This window comes from Pinus tabuliformis, chromosome 5_2 (genome assembly GCF_031772625.1).
Source record: "Pinus tabuliformis cultivar Carrire ecotype Pingquan chromosome 5_2, CPIR1, whole genome shotgun sequence".
NCBI classification, from domain to species: Eukaryota; Viridiplantae; Streptophyta; class Pinopsida; order Pinales; family Pinaceae; genus Pinus; species Pinus tabuliformis.
In genome coordinates this window covers 420,924,863-420,939,406 of record NC_142306.1, presented here as the reverse complement: position 1 = coordinate 420,939,406, position 14,544 = coordinate 420,924,863, and the positions used below count along the sequence as shown (strand labels likewise).

Sequence of the window (14,544 nt, the reverse complement as noted above, 5' to 3'; positions counted from 1 at the left end):
TGCCGCAGTGTGGTCCATTTGATGTATTTGTCCTCATAGCTTTTGACAGGGTAGTACTGCTCCTTGATGGCATCCCGAAAGTCATTCCAAGTGGGTGCGGCTAAAAACAGTGAGCATGTACTTTCATCCTTCTGCTCGCAGTAGGTTTCCCACCAGTCCTTGACGTGGGGGGTTGCTTTGAGAAGAGCAAAAACAATCTTTTCCCGACTTGAAAATTCATGAACAGAAAAATACCCATCTAGCAGATTTAACCATTTATCTACGACATCTGCATCTATTTGACCCTCGAAGATGGCGATTTCAAAATTAACTTGTACCTTAAAGGGTGTGGCATTTCCAGAGTAGTTGTTGGAAGCCGATGCGTTGCCTCTGGGTAGCCGCTGAAGGATCTGGGCAAAGCTGTCTATCATCGCGTTCCTTTGTCGCTCGAGGGCTTCTTCGAGCAAGATTTTGATAGGATCTCCTGCCCCCTCGTTTTTCTTCTCATCCACCATGGGAGGTCGTCGATATTTGCGAGGCTAGTCTTGGAAAGGTTCGACCAGTTCAAGCCCTAACTCCTTATATCCCGACCTCGTTGGGGACATGCAAAGAAAAAACAAAGAAAAAGCAGACCGCTCTGATACCACTGATCCGGATTTAAACAGGAACGCAATAAAATACAGAGATAATCATAAAGACAGATATGCAGTGGAAATAATACTTCATTTCATTACTGTAAAATACTGAAATATGCTTACAAACAGAAATGGAAATAAACCAGCTAGGGCGATGGTAGCTTATCTCTGAGAAGAGATGTGGTGGCTACATGCCTTTGAACTGTGTTACAATGAGGCTCGAAGGCCTATTTATTGTTGAGAAACAATGGAAAACCCTTCACATTCCAAAACCTAACCCTAGAAGATGAAACGCCAAATTGTGGGCCCCGTTTCTGGGTAAGTTGGTACATCAACTTCCCGGGGTCGCGAATTGGTCATATTATCTCTGTTTGACACGCATGATAGCCCGTTGGAAAGATCTCTCCGAGGACTACGACGAAAAAGACAATTTTTTCGACAAAAAAATCATTGGCGGTAGATTTCCCAAAAAACGTCGTTTAGGGCCTCAAAACGGCTCCGGAAGTTTAGGACCCGAAAAACTGCTAAAAATAGTAAACTGTGCTACAATTTAGGAAACTGAAAAGACTGAAAGAGACAGTTGTGGGGGTCCAAATGGGATAGGTGGGTGGCCACCAACATCCACCTGGATCATCAAAGTTTTGATACCAAATGTTATGAAACCAACTCACAAAATAGAAGAAGAGATAGATAAACGACTTCAAAATAAACCTATTCGAGGGGGAAACCTCCTTTACATTACACAAATGAACAATTCTTGGATGATATAAATGACAAGACCTCCTTTCTACATTTAGGAGTCTAAGGGATCAATATAATCAGAGCCGACATAACAATAATAATGTAAGGGCATAACAATAAAAATAGTGGGCTTCTATGGGGCACAATAATAATAATATGGGGAATACATGGGCATAACAATACAATAAAGGGGTTGCACTAATAACAATAAGGGGCTACACTAGTAGTATAGGGTCCTAACATGGAAGTTAGGTGGGATGGGGGTTTAATCAATCTGGGTTTGGTACTCCCCTAGCTATGGCTCAAAGATTGGGTCCTGCGTATGTGGACTCGCATCGTCAATGCCTCCATACCAAAAATCACATTCAGGCATACACATAACTACAACTTCGACACCAATCTGGATTTGGTCCTCTGTACACAATGGAAAAGACAAATTATAATTAATCTATGAATTATTATTATGCATACATGTAACTTTAAAAAAAAAATTGATATCTTAGTAATAAAAAAGTTTACCTCAATTATTGGTCCATGTGGTTGTATATGGTGACTCTCCTCCACATGAGTTTTATGAGGTGGAGGTGGAGGAGCTTGTCAAGTACATAGAGAGGGAGGACATGAGGGATGGCTAGGCTTCCATAAATCCTAACATAGGTGAATAATTCCTCTCCAAACCATTTGCCTGTAGGTGTAAGGTCATCCAGAGCTTCTCTTGAAAACCTAGGAGGTATTTCATAAAAAATGACTTGGTACAACGGTAACATCATTCCATGGCAGATTTTATAAAAATGGGGCTGGTAATTGGACTCCCAGAGGATTTTATGGTAAATATGGATCGAGGTAGGGTCTTCAAGGGTCCATTTCGATCCCATAGATGGAAAGTCAGAGGTGAAACACACTGCGTCCATAATATAAGCACTCATGTAGAAAGGTGGCACGGTCCTTGTAGTAATTTTGTGCTTGCTTTGGTAGGCTAGGATCTGGGAGACTAGATTGTTAGATAGGATAGTGGCCTTATCCATGATATAGGCTTCCAAGGCAGCCTCCATTAGGGGAACCTATTCTATTGTGAAATTTTGTGTATTAGGTTTCCCAAACAATCTACACATCATAGCAGCAATGTGACAATGAGGACCAGTAAGGAAGGCTAGAGAATACATACCCTTGTCTTCATGTATGTGCTTGCTCGGCTCATTCCTCCACTACCTTATCGGGTCTGACTGAACTTAATTTTTTGCAAAAAACTTCTGAAGAAACTATGCATTATAGATTTTATGTGGCTCCGACAGATGATAAATCCTTCTTAAATCTTTAGCTTTAAATCACCCAATTAGCATCCGTGTCCTCAGGGTTATGAAGGTTCTATATGTGATGTTCACTTTGTCAATAATCCATTTTACCAAATCAATGTATGGCATAATGTTTGGCCGAGCCGCAATTCGATGGAGATGGGAATTGGTGATGTCTCCCTAGGTGGTTTCTGAAATTGATGTAGAGTAATCTGGCGCTGTGACTTGTCTCATAACTACTCTGGGTTCTTCTTCTTCAAACAGTTTCTGTATTGCTTCCCAAGAAGAACACTTGGAGTCTGTAGTGCATGTTGTATCAGAGAACAATGGAGACATCATAACCTATGCAGTAGGTGGAGCCAGTTGTGGCAGCACTGTTGGTTTCTTGTTCTTCTTAGCGACTCTCGACGTTTCGCCTGAGTTCAATTTATTGGGACTAGCCTGCAACAGAGAGAACACAGAGAATAAGGAGAAAAATTTAGAATTAGAAACTTAAGGAGAGAATGGTGAAATAGCATGAGAATAGGAAATTAACACAAAATCTCGAAACACAAAATATGATCAATCAAATCATTTACATTACCGAGAACCATCAATACCATTATAACTAATCATAAATGAAAAATCATGGGTTCACGTGTTCTTTGTCTAGGTCAGCGCTCTGTTGGCTTATTTCGCATTGCAAGTTTCTATGTCACGCATATTATATAATTCACTAAATCTTCCTTTTGTCAATATGCGATGGACTAACCTTTTAGATATGCAGCAAAGGCTTGTAGTGAGAATTATCACATTGGAAGTTCCCTTGGAAAGACTCGTCTTATGTTTTGTGATGTGATATGAGTATTTTGACGAGGAAACTGCGATGGAGTATTGCTAGTGATATCGAAGAAAGTTTTATCAGGAGGTTGAAGTTGTGGTAACAAATGTAAAATGCCGATATAACTTGTTCATTGTTCTATTTGCGATGGTGACGTGGCTGGCTGGAGGGACCAATTCTGACCTTTGTATGCATAAAGGGTTTTTCTTTATTAAAGTTATATATGACCTATCATTAATTCATTGAGTCTTGGGCAAATCACATTGTGTTTTTTGCTTAAAGGCCTACTTTGCTCTAACCTATGTGATTGTTGATATGCGATATGTGAAAGGTCCTATTAACTTTTTGCATTAGTCATTCGAATCCAAATAGATTTAAAGCCTAAGTGTGGATAACATATTTTTTGGGTTTTTTTAGGAATCTTATTTTATTTAATTATTAAAAAACTCTATAGTAAATTTTTTAAAGGGTCCCCATTATGGCTAAGTTAACTTATCTAATTATAATGGGGATTATTGAGTGACACAACAGACCGATGCTAGTGTTGGTGCTGGTGTTGGGGTTGTGTTCAATGTGGATGTTAGTTTAGTTACCATAACTACAATGCCTCCATCCTCATTACTATGACTACCTCCCATTATTCCCAACATAACAATCAAACAAACCACTATTTGGATAGTTGCGACATAGTTTTCATTGTCACTCCAATTCGATCAACCACACCACCTAATAGACAATAAAAGGAAAAAAAATTGGACATGCAACATATTGATAACCAGAACTTCCAACATGTTACTCTACTCTACTCACTATTTTCAGAAGGTCAAACTTACTCAAATACTCTACATCAATAGATCACCACTGTCTTAATCACTCGCAAATTGCAAACAAAAAGCAAAAGCACCCATCTCATCAATCTCAATTACAATGTTTATAGTAATGATTCAGGAATAACCAGCAAAATCCACACGAGAAGGCCTAAACAATTGAATTTTTAGTGTAATTGCAAATTATTGCATAAGAAATGCACGGAGAAATTTTGCATAAGAGGTGTGCTAAGCATCAACTCTCGTTAGATATAACATCAATCTTTATGTATATTAATTTTTAGCATTTAGTATATAGTTGAAATTAAATAATTTTAAATTAATGATACTTATATTCAACCGTCCACACTTTACAGGACAGATCGACCAGGACGTTCCATAGGGAGCACTTTTATCGCCTTATTTTTAGGCGAGCGGTCTGGAGACTTAGTCACGCGAATTGAACATGCCTGATTTGTTGGGGATTTTTCTGTCAAAATCCCAAAAACAAAATCACAGAACACAGAGACAATGCTCTGTTTCAAACACAGGATCTTTAACACAGCGAAAACTTAAAAAAAATTATTTGCAGTAGACAGAGTTTTCACACACCACACATTTCTATTCATTAATAAAAGCAACTGCTGTTACAAATTTCTTCCTCTCTCTCAGAGGGATTCACCAGGAACATTTGAGTTCCACACAAAAACTACTCTGTCTCTCCTGAGAAATACTCTGTCTCAGTTTTTTAAATTAACACACTGCTGTGAAGAATTACATACATTGATTTTTCTCACGCTGTTGCGTGTTCTTTTTTTTTGCATATTCAAAACTATACATGCGCACTGCTGTGCATTACAATACTCTTACACGCTGCTGCATTCTTCCTCTTCACTCTCATCAACACAACAAAAAAAATATTATATATATATATATATATATATATATATAGATATATATAGATATATATATATATATATATATATATATATATATATATATATATATATATATATATATATATATATATATATATATATATATATGACAACAAAAGGAACTTACTTCACGTTTTCACTTCCCATGCTTCCGTAAAAGAAATAATAAGAATTAAATGTTTTTACCAGCCTTTACTTGTGCCCATACTCCCGCTGAAATAAAATTAAAATCTTCATCAAAACTTACCAACCCACAGTAAATAGCATTTACTGTTTTACTGACATTTACTGGCAGTAAGTAAAACTTTTACTTCACGTAAAATTTCATTTAATGCTGGCTTGTACTTCAACCATTGACTTCATTTAAATCGCATCGCAGAATCCCATTTGGTCGGAACACAAAAGTGGGGCACACACATATGGTGCGATCTGCGATATGCGATCGGATCGCATCGCACCCATCGCGATCGCCAGAGAACACAACACATAACGGAGGGTGACAAGGTGAGTTTGCGATTTGCGATATGCGATGGATCGCATCGCAAATAAAAATAAAGCTGCAGTTGAAATTATATTTCAACACTCCCCTTTAATTTCAACTGCTGGGTATTCAATCATACCCAGACATTTCCTCAAAAATTCAAAGCTCTTCTGATCCAGTGGTTTTGTCAGGATGTCTGCTACCTGTTCCTGAGTCCTGCAATGTTGTAGAACAGTTTCTCCATTGTTCACCAATTCTCTGATGTAGTGAAACCTTGTATCAATGTGTTTCGTTCGCTTGTGAAACATAGAATTCTTGGACAACGCAATAGCTGAGCTATTGTCACAAAAAATAACTGTTGCTTTTGCCTTCTCTTGGCCTAAGCTCCTCAACATTCTTCTCATCCAAACCGCTTGACATGCTGCTGCTGTAGCTGCCACGTACTCTGCTTCTGCTGTAGACAACGCCACGATTGGCTGTTTCTTGGAAGCCCATGAAATTGCTCCTGAACCCATGTGAAAAACGTAACCGGATGTGCTTTTCCGATAATCCACACTTCCAAACCAATCGCTATCGGTGTAGCCAACTAAGTCTGAGCTTTCTGAAAAAGTATACAAAATGCCAAATCTTTTTGTACCTTTGACATACCTCAGAATTCTTTTTGCTGCCTGCCAATGTGCCTCTTTTGGCCTCTCCATGAATCTGGAAATCAAACTAACAGCAAACATTATGTCAGGCCTAGTTGCAGTTAAATACATAAGGCTGCCAACTATGCTCTTATACAAGCTAGGATCAAAATCCTTGCTGCTGTCCTCTTTGCTGAGTTTTAATCCCATTACTGTGGGAGTGTTTGCTGCCTTGCATTCTTGCATATTAAATCTGCCCAACACTTCATTTACATATTTTGCCTGTGAGATAAAAATCCCATTTTCATTTTGATCTACTTCTATTCCTAAGAAGTATCTCAGCAAACCCATGTCAGTCATCTCAAATTCCTCTTTCATGACTGATTTGAAGTTTTCAATGAAGTAGTCATCATTACCTGTAAAAATGACATCAACAACATACAAGACAACAATTAAAATCTTGCCATCCTTTTCTTTGATGTAGACAGTGGGTTCTCCCTCACATTTGTCAAATTCATTTTCTAGTAGATAGGAATCTATCCTACTGTACCATGCTCTTGGCGCTTGCTTCAGCCCATAAAGAGCTTTCTTCAATCTGCACACTTTGTGCTCTTCACCTTTCTTCTCATAGCCTAGTGGTTGTTCAATGTAAACCTCCTCCTTTAACACTCCGTTTAGGAATGCCGACTTCACATCCATTTGGTAAACTTTCCATTTGTTTTGTGTTGCTATGGACAACACTGCTCTCACGGTTTCCATTCTTGCAACCGGTGCGAAAGTTTCCTCATAATCTCTCCCATACTGCTGCTTGTATCCCTTGACGACCAACCTTGCCTTATGTCTTTCAATTTTGCCTTCAGCATTGCACTTGGTCTTATAGACCCATTTGACTCCAATGACTTCTTTACCTTTTGGTAGCTCAACCAAATCCCATGTCTTGTTTCTTTCTATGGCATTCATTTCCTCATCCATAGCTTCTATCCATTTCTTATCTTTAATAGCATCTTCGAAATGAATAGGATCATCAACATGACAATACAAGGCAAATAAGGAATTCATTCCTTCATTATAAATGTCACTTAAGTTTCTGAATTTCTTACCTCTTTCACTTGGTGTGCAAGTGCTTGAAGATGCACTTGAATTTCCTCCTTGTGGTGTGCTTGGAGAAGCACTCTCATTTCTCCTCAAAGGTGTTCCTTGCTGTCCTTGTGTTGGCGCTGCTGTTTGGGGATGTATTTCTACCATCTCCTCATCATCTTCATCATGAGACAAACAGTTTTTAACATTAACTGTTTTCTCTATGCTTCCATCCCAAGCTTCCTCTTCAATGAACTGAACATCTCTGCTCACAAAAAACTTCTTGGTGGATGGGATATACAATCTGTAAGCTTTGGATTCCTCACTGTATCCAATGAAGATACATTTCTCCCCTTTGCTGTCCAACTTCCTCCTTAGCTGATCTGGAATGTGTGCATAAGCCACACAACCAAAAATTTTCATGTGGGTGACTCCTTGCTTTCTCCCACTCCATGCTTCTTCCGGCACTTTGTTCATCACAGCTTTTGTAGGACACCTGTTCAAAATATATACTGCACAGTTTACGGCTTCAGCCCAATAATCATTTGGCAAATGCTTTGCCTTCAACATGCTCCTCGCCATATCCATAATGGTCCTGTTCTTCCTTTCAGCAACTCCATTTTGCTGTGGGGTGTACCTTGCTGTGAATTGCTTGTGAATTCCATTTTCTATGCAAAAACATAAAAATAGTTTGGAGATATACTCACCTCCTCTGTCTGTTCTCAAAACTTTGATGCACAACCCTCTTTGATTTTCCACAAGTGCTTTAAAATTTCGGAATTTTTCAAACACTTCACTTTTATTCTTCAAGAAATAAACCCAAGTTTTTCTTGTAAAATCATCAATAAATGTTAGAAAATATTGGCTGCCTGCTAAAGATTGATTTTGCATCGGTCCACATAAATCTGAGTGGACAATCTCCAAGGGTGCCTTCGCCCTTATGCTTTTCCCTAATGGAAAACTTTCTCTATGTTGTTTTCCCAATATGCAACCTTCACAAAGGCTGTCCGGTTTCTCTATCAATGGTAATCCTCTTATCATTCCTTTTCTGCTCAACAAGTTAAGGCCTCCAAAGTTGAGATGTCCAAATCTCAAGTGCCACAACCAATTTTCATCTTTTGGTTGGCTTTGGAAAGCCTCTTGGGTAACTGCTGCCATTGCATCTTTGTTTTTCAGATCTACCCTTATTCTGAGAGGGAACATTCTGTTCCTCGTCATCCTCACTTCAACAATGCATCTTTTGCTGGGTGCAATATCCATGATGGTGCATACATCATTCTCAAAGAAAACATTGTAACCTTTTTGAACTAGCTGTCCAATACTCAAGAGGTTACATCTCATTCCAAGAACATAATAGACATCTGCTATGGTTTTCCTTTCACCTTGCTTTGTAAATATTTTAACTTCTCCTTTACCCATAACAGAAATTTTGCTATCAGTCCCAAGTGTGACTTGTGACTTCACACTTTGATCTAAAGCAGAAAACAAAGCTATGTTTCCTGTCATATGGTTACTACAACCGGAATCTAGAAACCATATATCTTCACTATTTGTTTCAACCATGTTACAAGCTAACAACACATTATCTTGGCTGACATTTTCTCTAGTAATATTTGCATTAGATCGATTATTCACATCATGCTGCTTCTTCCTACATTCACTGGCATAATGTCCATATTTTTTACAATAATAGCATTGGACATTGGATTTTTCATACCTTTGTCCTTGAGCATGATGTTGTCCTCCTTGTTGGCTGCTGCCTTGACCTTGGTTCTGATTTGGATCGCTGCCTCTTCCTTGAGCATTTGCTGGACTGTTCCTTCCTCCTCTGTTCTGGCTTCTGCCTCTTCCTCTCTTATTTCCTCTGCCTTGACCTCTTCCTCTTCCAAAGGACATTTGGGTCTTGAAGGCTTGCTCTAGAGATGAGTTTTCATTTCTACTCAACCTCTGCTCATGAGTGATCAGTGATGCATGAAGCTCATCAACTGAAAAGTTTGAGAGTTCCTTTGTCTCTTTTATGGTGGTGACAATTACATGGAACCTTGAGGGTAAGCACCTCAATAGTTTCTCTACAATCCTCCTTTCTTCAAGTATCTCTCCATGAGATCTTATTTGTGTGACCAAGCCAATTACTTGAGTGAAGAATGAGTCAATATTGTCTGACTCCTTCATGCACAGATTCTCAAAATCTTTCCTCAGCAATTGCAGTTTTGCTGTCTTCACTTTCTCCATGCCTTGATAGGCTGTCTTGAGAGTTTGCCATGCCTCTTTGGATGTCTTAGCCGCTGCTAACCTTGGAAACACGCTTCCATGCACTGCCTGATACATGAAGAAGAGAGCTTTTGAGTCCTTCTTCTTGTGGCTCTTTAACAAATCTTTCTCTCCCTGAGTTAATGCATTAAACTCATTTTCATCTGCTGGTTGTTCAAAACCATCTTCAACTATTTCCCATAAGTCTTGGGAAGCAAACAAGGCTTTCATTGTTATTGCCCAATAGTCATAGTTTTTACCATCAAATAATGGGAGCTGCATACCCATGCTATTGCTGGTGCTGGTGCCAGCCATTTTTGCACTCTTAACTATGCTTCAAATACTTCACTGTGTATTTAAAATAACAGACTGTCTTCAACAGCAACACAAAAAAAACTTGAGAAATACCTTGGATTCTTTTGCCTGAGTCTTCACACTGCTGGAGAAGTTGCTGCAATAAGAATCCTTCCTTCAGCTTCTTTGAACCCTTCAAAGAGCCTGGATTGGCTCTGATACCACTGTTGGGGATTTTTCTGTCAAAATCCGAAAAAAAAAATCACAGAACACAGAGACAATGCTCTGTTTCAAACACAGGATCTTTAACACAGCAGAAACTTAAAAAAAATTATTTGCAGCAGACAGAGTTTTCACACACCACACATTTCTATTCATTAATAAAAGCAACTGCTGTTACAAATTTCTTCCTCTCTCTCAGAGGGATTCACCAGGAACATTTGAGTTCCACACAAAAACTACTCTGTCTCTCCTGAGAAATACTTTGTCTCAGATTTTTAAATTAACACACTGCTGTGAAGAATTACATACATTGATTTTTCTCACGCTGCTCCGTGTTCTTTTTTTTGCATATTCAAAACTATACATGCTCACTGCTGTGCATTACAATACTCTTACACGCTGCTGCGTTCTTCCTCTTCACTCTCATCAACACAACAAAAAAAACATTATATATATATATATATATATATATATATATATATATATATATATATATATATATATATATCTATATCTATATATATATATATATATATATATATATCTATATATATATATATATATATATATATATATATATGACAACAAAAGGAACTTACTTCACGTTTTCACTTCCCATGCTTCCGTAAAAGAAATAATAAGAATTAAATGTTTTTACCAGCCTTTACTTGTGCCCATACTCCCGCTGAAATAAAATTAAAATCTTCATCAAAACTTACCAACCCACAGTAAATAGCATTTACTGTTTTACTGACATTTACTGGCAGTAATTAAAACTTTTACTTCACGTAAAATTTCATTTAATGCTGGCTTGTACTTCAACCATTGATTTCATTTAAATCGCATTGCAGAATCCCATTTGGTCGGAACACAAAAGTGGGGCACACACATATGGTGCGATCTGCGATATGCGATCGGATCGCATCGCACCATCGCGATCGCCAGAGAACACAGCACATAACGGAGGGTGACAAGGTGAGTTTGCGATTTGCGATATGCGATGGATGGCATCGCAAATAAAAATAAAGCTGCAGTTGAAATTATATTTCAACATGATTGCCAGGTTTGCAATTTTGATTATGTGGGTAAATTCAAAGACCCGGTTATTTGGGGATACTCTGTTTAATTTTGAAGATCAGGATACAAATGATCCTCACCACATGCTATCGACGACGTGGGCGCGGGGGCTCCAGTGTATTCGTCGTTGATCTAACCGGCAGAGGGAGAGGGCGGGCCCATTTTGGAAACCTTGTGGAAAATTGGTCAACTCTGCTCATCAGATTTCATGTCAAGAAAAAAGGGTGGAATAATGAATGACGCTTATCGCGGGCCATTGACGACTCTCAAGTCGGCCTGGGTCCCAAGGTAGGGCGCTTTATAAGAAGTCAAGGGAAATATTGAGACTCTCGCTTTGAATCGTATGCAATCCCTTGGAAAAAAATTGTCGTGAAGCATCAAGCAAAATGAGTGAAAATAATCCAACGCCATCGACGACTTTCAAGTCAAAGTGGGGTCGCCATCTAACAGTCATGGGAACTTAAAAACCTTAAAGAGATGTAAGGCTTCTTTTCCCTTCTATTTTCTTATGCAAATTCTACTTTATATCGATTTTTAATCTTTATCTGAATATTACAGGTTTGTAGAGAATAACAATTTCAGCGGTGAAATTCCTCCGCAACTTCTGCACAACCCTTCATCGACACTCAAGTAATCGAGTATCTATTTTATAGTATATACATCCAACATTTTGAATGCCATTGAAATTCTAATTAATCTGACTGAAAATCTCTTCTTTTCCTCTGTACCAGATACTCTGGAAACCCCCACCTATCTATTCTTGATTCAATGGAACATAAACCTTCGAATCCTAGAAACAAGAAATTGAGGGAACAACTTGCCCTCGGAATAACACTCAGTGGAGTTCCAATCATCGGACTATTGTTGATAGCGGGTATTATTCTGTATAGGAAAAAGAAAGCAACTGAAAGCAATGGGGTGGAAAATGTTGTGCACTTTACCCCCAACGAATGGATTGATGCAACGAATATGGTACCAAATTCAGAAAAGTCTTGTGCCTTCACTTTCGATCAGATGATGGCTGCCACACAAAAATTTAGTGCGAAAATCGGAAAAGGGGGCTTTGGCTCTGTGTTCTTTGGTAAATTTCCGGAAGGAGAGGCTATTGCCGTAAAAGTTCTCTCCTTGTTCTCCAAGCAAGGAGTTCACCAGTTCCTAAATAAGGTAATTATGAGATTCTATTTTTCGATTTGGACATAGTATCACACTTCAATTTCTAGCTGCAATCTTGTAGTGTCTTTAAACATATTTCAGAATAACCATGTAGAGTAAAATTTACGACTCTGGGTTCATTTGATGAACAGATTGATGTTCTTTCCAGAGTTTATCACGAGAACTTAGTGACTTTACTGGGTTATTGTAATGAATCCAAAGAACTTATGATAATCTACGAGCACATGTCCGGAGGGTCCTTAAGGGATCGCCTTTATGGTAAATATATAATTTTCTCGTAAATATAATGGTGTCCAAAGGTAAGGATTCTCATTTAGCTCTTATTTTCATTTCCCAGGTCCTAACGCAGCTTCGGAACTAAATTCAGTAAATTGGAAAACGAGGGTGAAAATAGCTTTAGATGCAGCACAGGGTAGTTTTTTCGTGTCCTCTTTTCTCTGATGTACTTTATAAAAATTTAAACAACGGTAGATGTCTTATGTAGATTTATACTTTTATCTCTTAAAGGCAATTAATGCATAACAATATCTCCATTTTTATTCGAAGGGTTGGAATACATGCACATAGCTTGCTCCCCCAAAATTATTCACAGGGATGTGAAAACAGCGAACATTCTTCTAGACAGCAATTTAAAAGGAAAACTTGCTGACTTTGGTCTTTCAAAGATATGGATTGATGAGGAGGATGGGGAGCCTTCTCATGTTACCACTATGGTGAAAGGAACTGCAGGATACCTTGATCCAGAGTATATCACACACATAACTTGTACTCTCTTTATAATATTATTATTGATGGTGAAGGAATTGTATTTGATCCAGAGTATATCACACACATAACTTGTACTCTCTTTATAATATTATTATTGATGGTGAAAGAATTGTATTTGTTTTAGAATCTCACTCTTTCATTTTTCTTGCCATTCTTAGCTTAGATTTTCTTACGGTTCTGTTTAACAGGTGCTTTAGCACTCAAAGGTTGCGGAGAAGAGTGGCGTATATAGTTTTGGAGTTGTTTTGTTAGAGATCATATGCGGTAGACAACCTATAGATGCAAGGCTATCTTTAAACAAATTAAACATCATTCAATGGGTGAGGAATCTGATCATTATTCTTTAAGAGTATTAAAGTTGTTTTGTGATGCATAAAAACTAATGATAATATTGATGTTACTATTTACAGGCTACACCTTTTGTGGAGATGGACGCAATTCCTGGAAAAATAGAAGGGATTATTGACAAAAAGTTGAGTGAAAAATATAACATAATGTCCATCACACGTGTTGCCAATGTAGCCATCAGATGTGTTAAGGCTGAATCGTTTTGCAGGCCAAGTATCAGTGAAGTAGTTGCAGAGCTGGGGGAGGCTATTAAACTTGAGGAGATGTAATTCAATAAGGTCGCAACATTCTGGATCTGGATGGAAAGGAGATCAGTTGTTATCCGATTACAAAACCATACATGTATAGTGGTTTCTAAACACTATAGTTCGATGTGCAAATAGTTTGACATCCACTCACTAGAAAGCAATCCAAAGCAGTAAGGATTATTTTAATTTCAAAGGTCTCATGAGGTACTATACTACAGATTCCATTATCCTTTCGTCAAACTGCAAAGCTCTAAAAACAATGTAACCAGTGAAAATACTTACTAATTAAAAACAGAAAATCCAAAATTAGCGCGCGCATATGATGCAGAATACCTGCTTCTATGTAGAACGAATTTAGGTAAATTTTCACCAATACCAAAATTAGCATGCACACATAATGCAGAATACTAGCTCCTATGTAGAACCAATTTAGCTAAATTTTCACCAAGATACTATAGAGCAAACATCCAAAATCTTAAATTAAATCTAAGGTTAGCTGTGATAATAATCGGAAACCATGGCGTCTCCTAACCAAGTTTTCCAGGTGTGTCACGTCGACCTTAATACATCTAAGTGTTTTGTAATCCAATTTTAAACAAAACCTCTCAAAATTTAAGGAAAACCATTTAAGTAAAAACTAAGCAATTGAATAGTTAGAAGTGCATATTAAAGACTGAAATGATAAAAATAAAAATAAAAATGATAAATCAGATCTTCATAAAATGATTTTATCTGGATACAATCAGGGTCATCCCCTGGCCTTGACATG

The 14,544-nt window shown here is 37.9% G+C and overlaps 1 protein-coding gene across 1 annotated transcript in view; it reads left to right on the top strand.

Annotated features, from left to right (window-relative positions):
• The window catches only part of LOC149159366 (putative LRR receptor-like serine/threonine-protein kinase At1g67720), a 45,470-nt gene extending 31,674 nt beyond the window's left edge, over nt 1–13,796 (top strand). Inside the window, exons 11-20 of the mRNA XM_089434273.1 lie at nt 11,013–11,128; nt 11,225–11,355; nt 11,442–11,526; nt 11,797–11,868; nt 11,970–12,402; nt 12,543–12,669; nt 12,749–12,823; nt 12,958–13,156; nt 13,368–13,398; nt 13,590–13,796. Of these exons, the coding sequence (XP_089290399.1) occupies nt 11,013–11,128; nt 11,225–11,355; nt 11,442–11,526; nt 11,797–11,868; nt 11,970–12,402; nt 12,543–12,669; nt 12,749–12,823; nt 12,958–13,156; nt 13,368–13,398; nt 13,590–13,796 (1,476 nt within the window). The remainder of the gene's footprint in view (nt 1–11,012; nt 11,129–11,224; nt 11,356–11,441; nt 11,527–11,796; nt 11,869–11,969; nt 12,403–12,542; nt 12,670–12,748; nt 12,824–12,957; nt 13,157–13,367; nt 13,399–13,589) is intronic.
• Nucleotides 13,797–14,544: the final 748 nt, after the last annotated feature.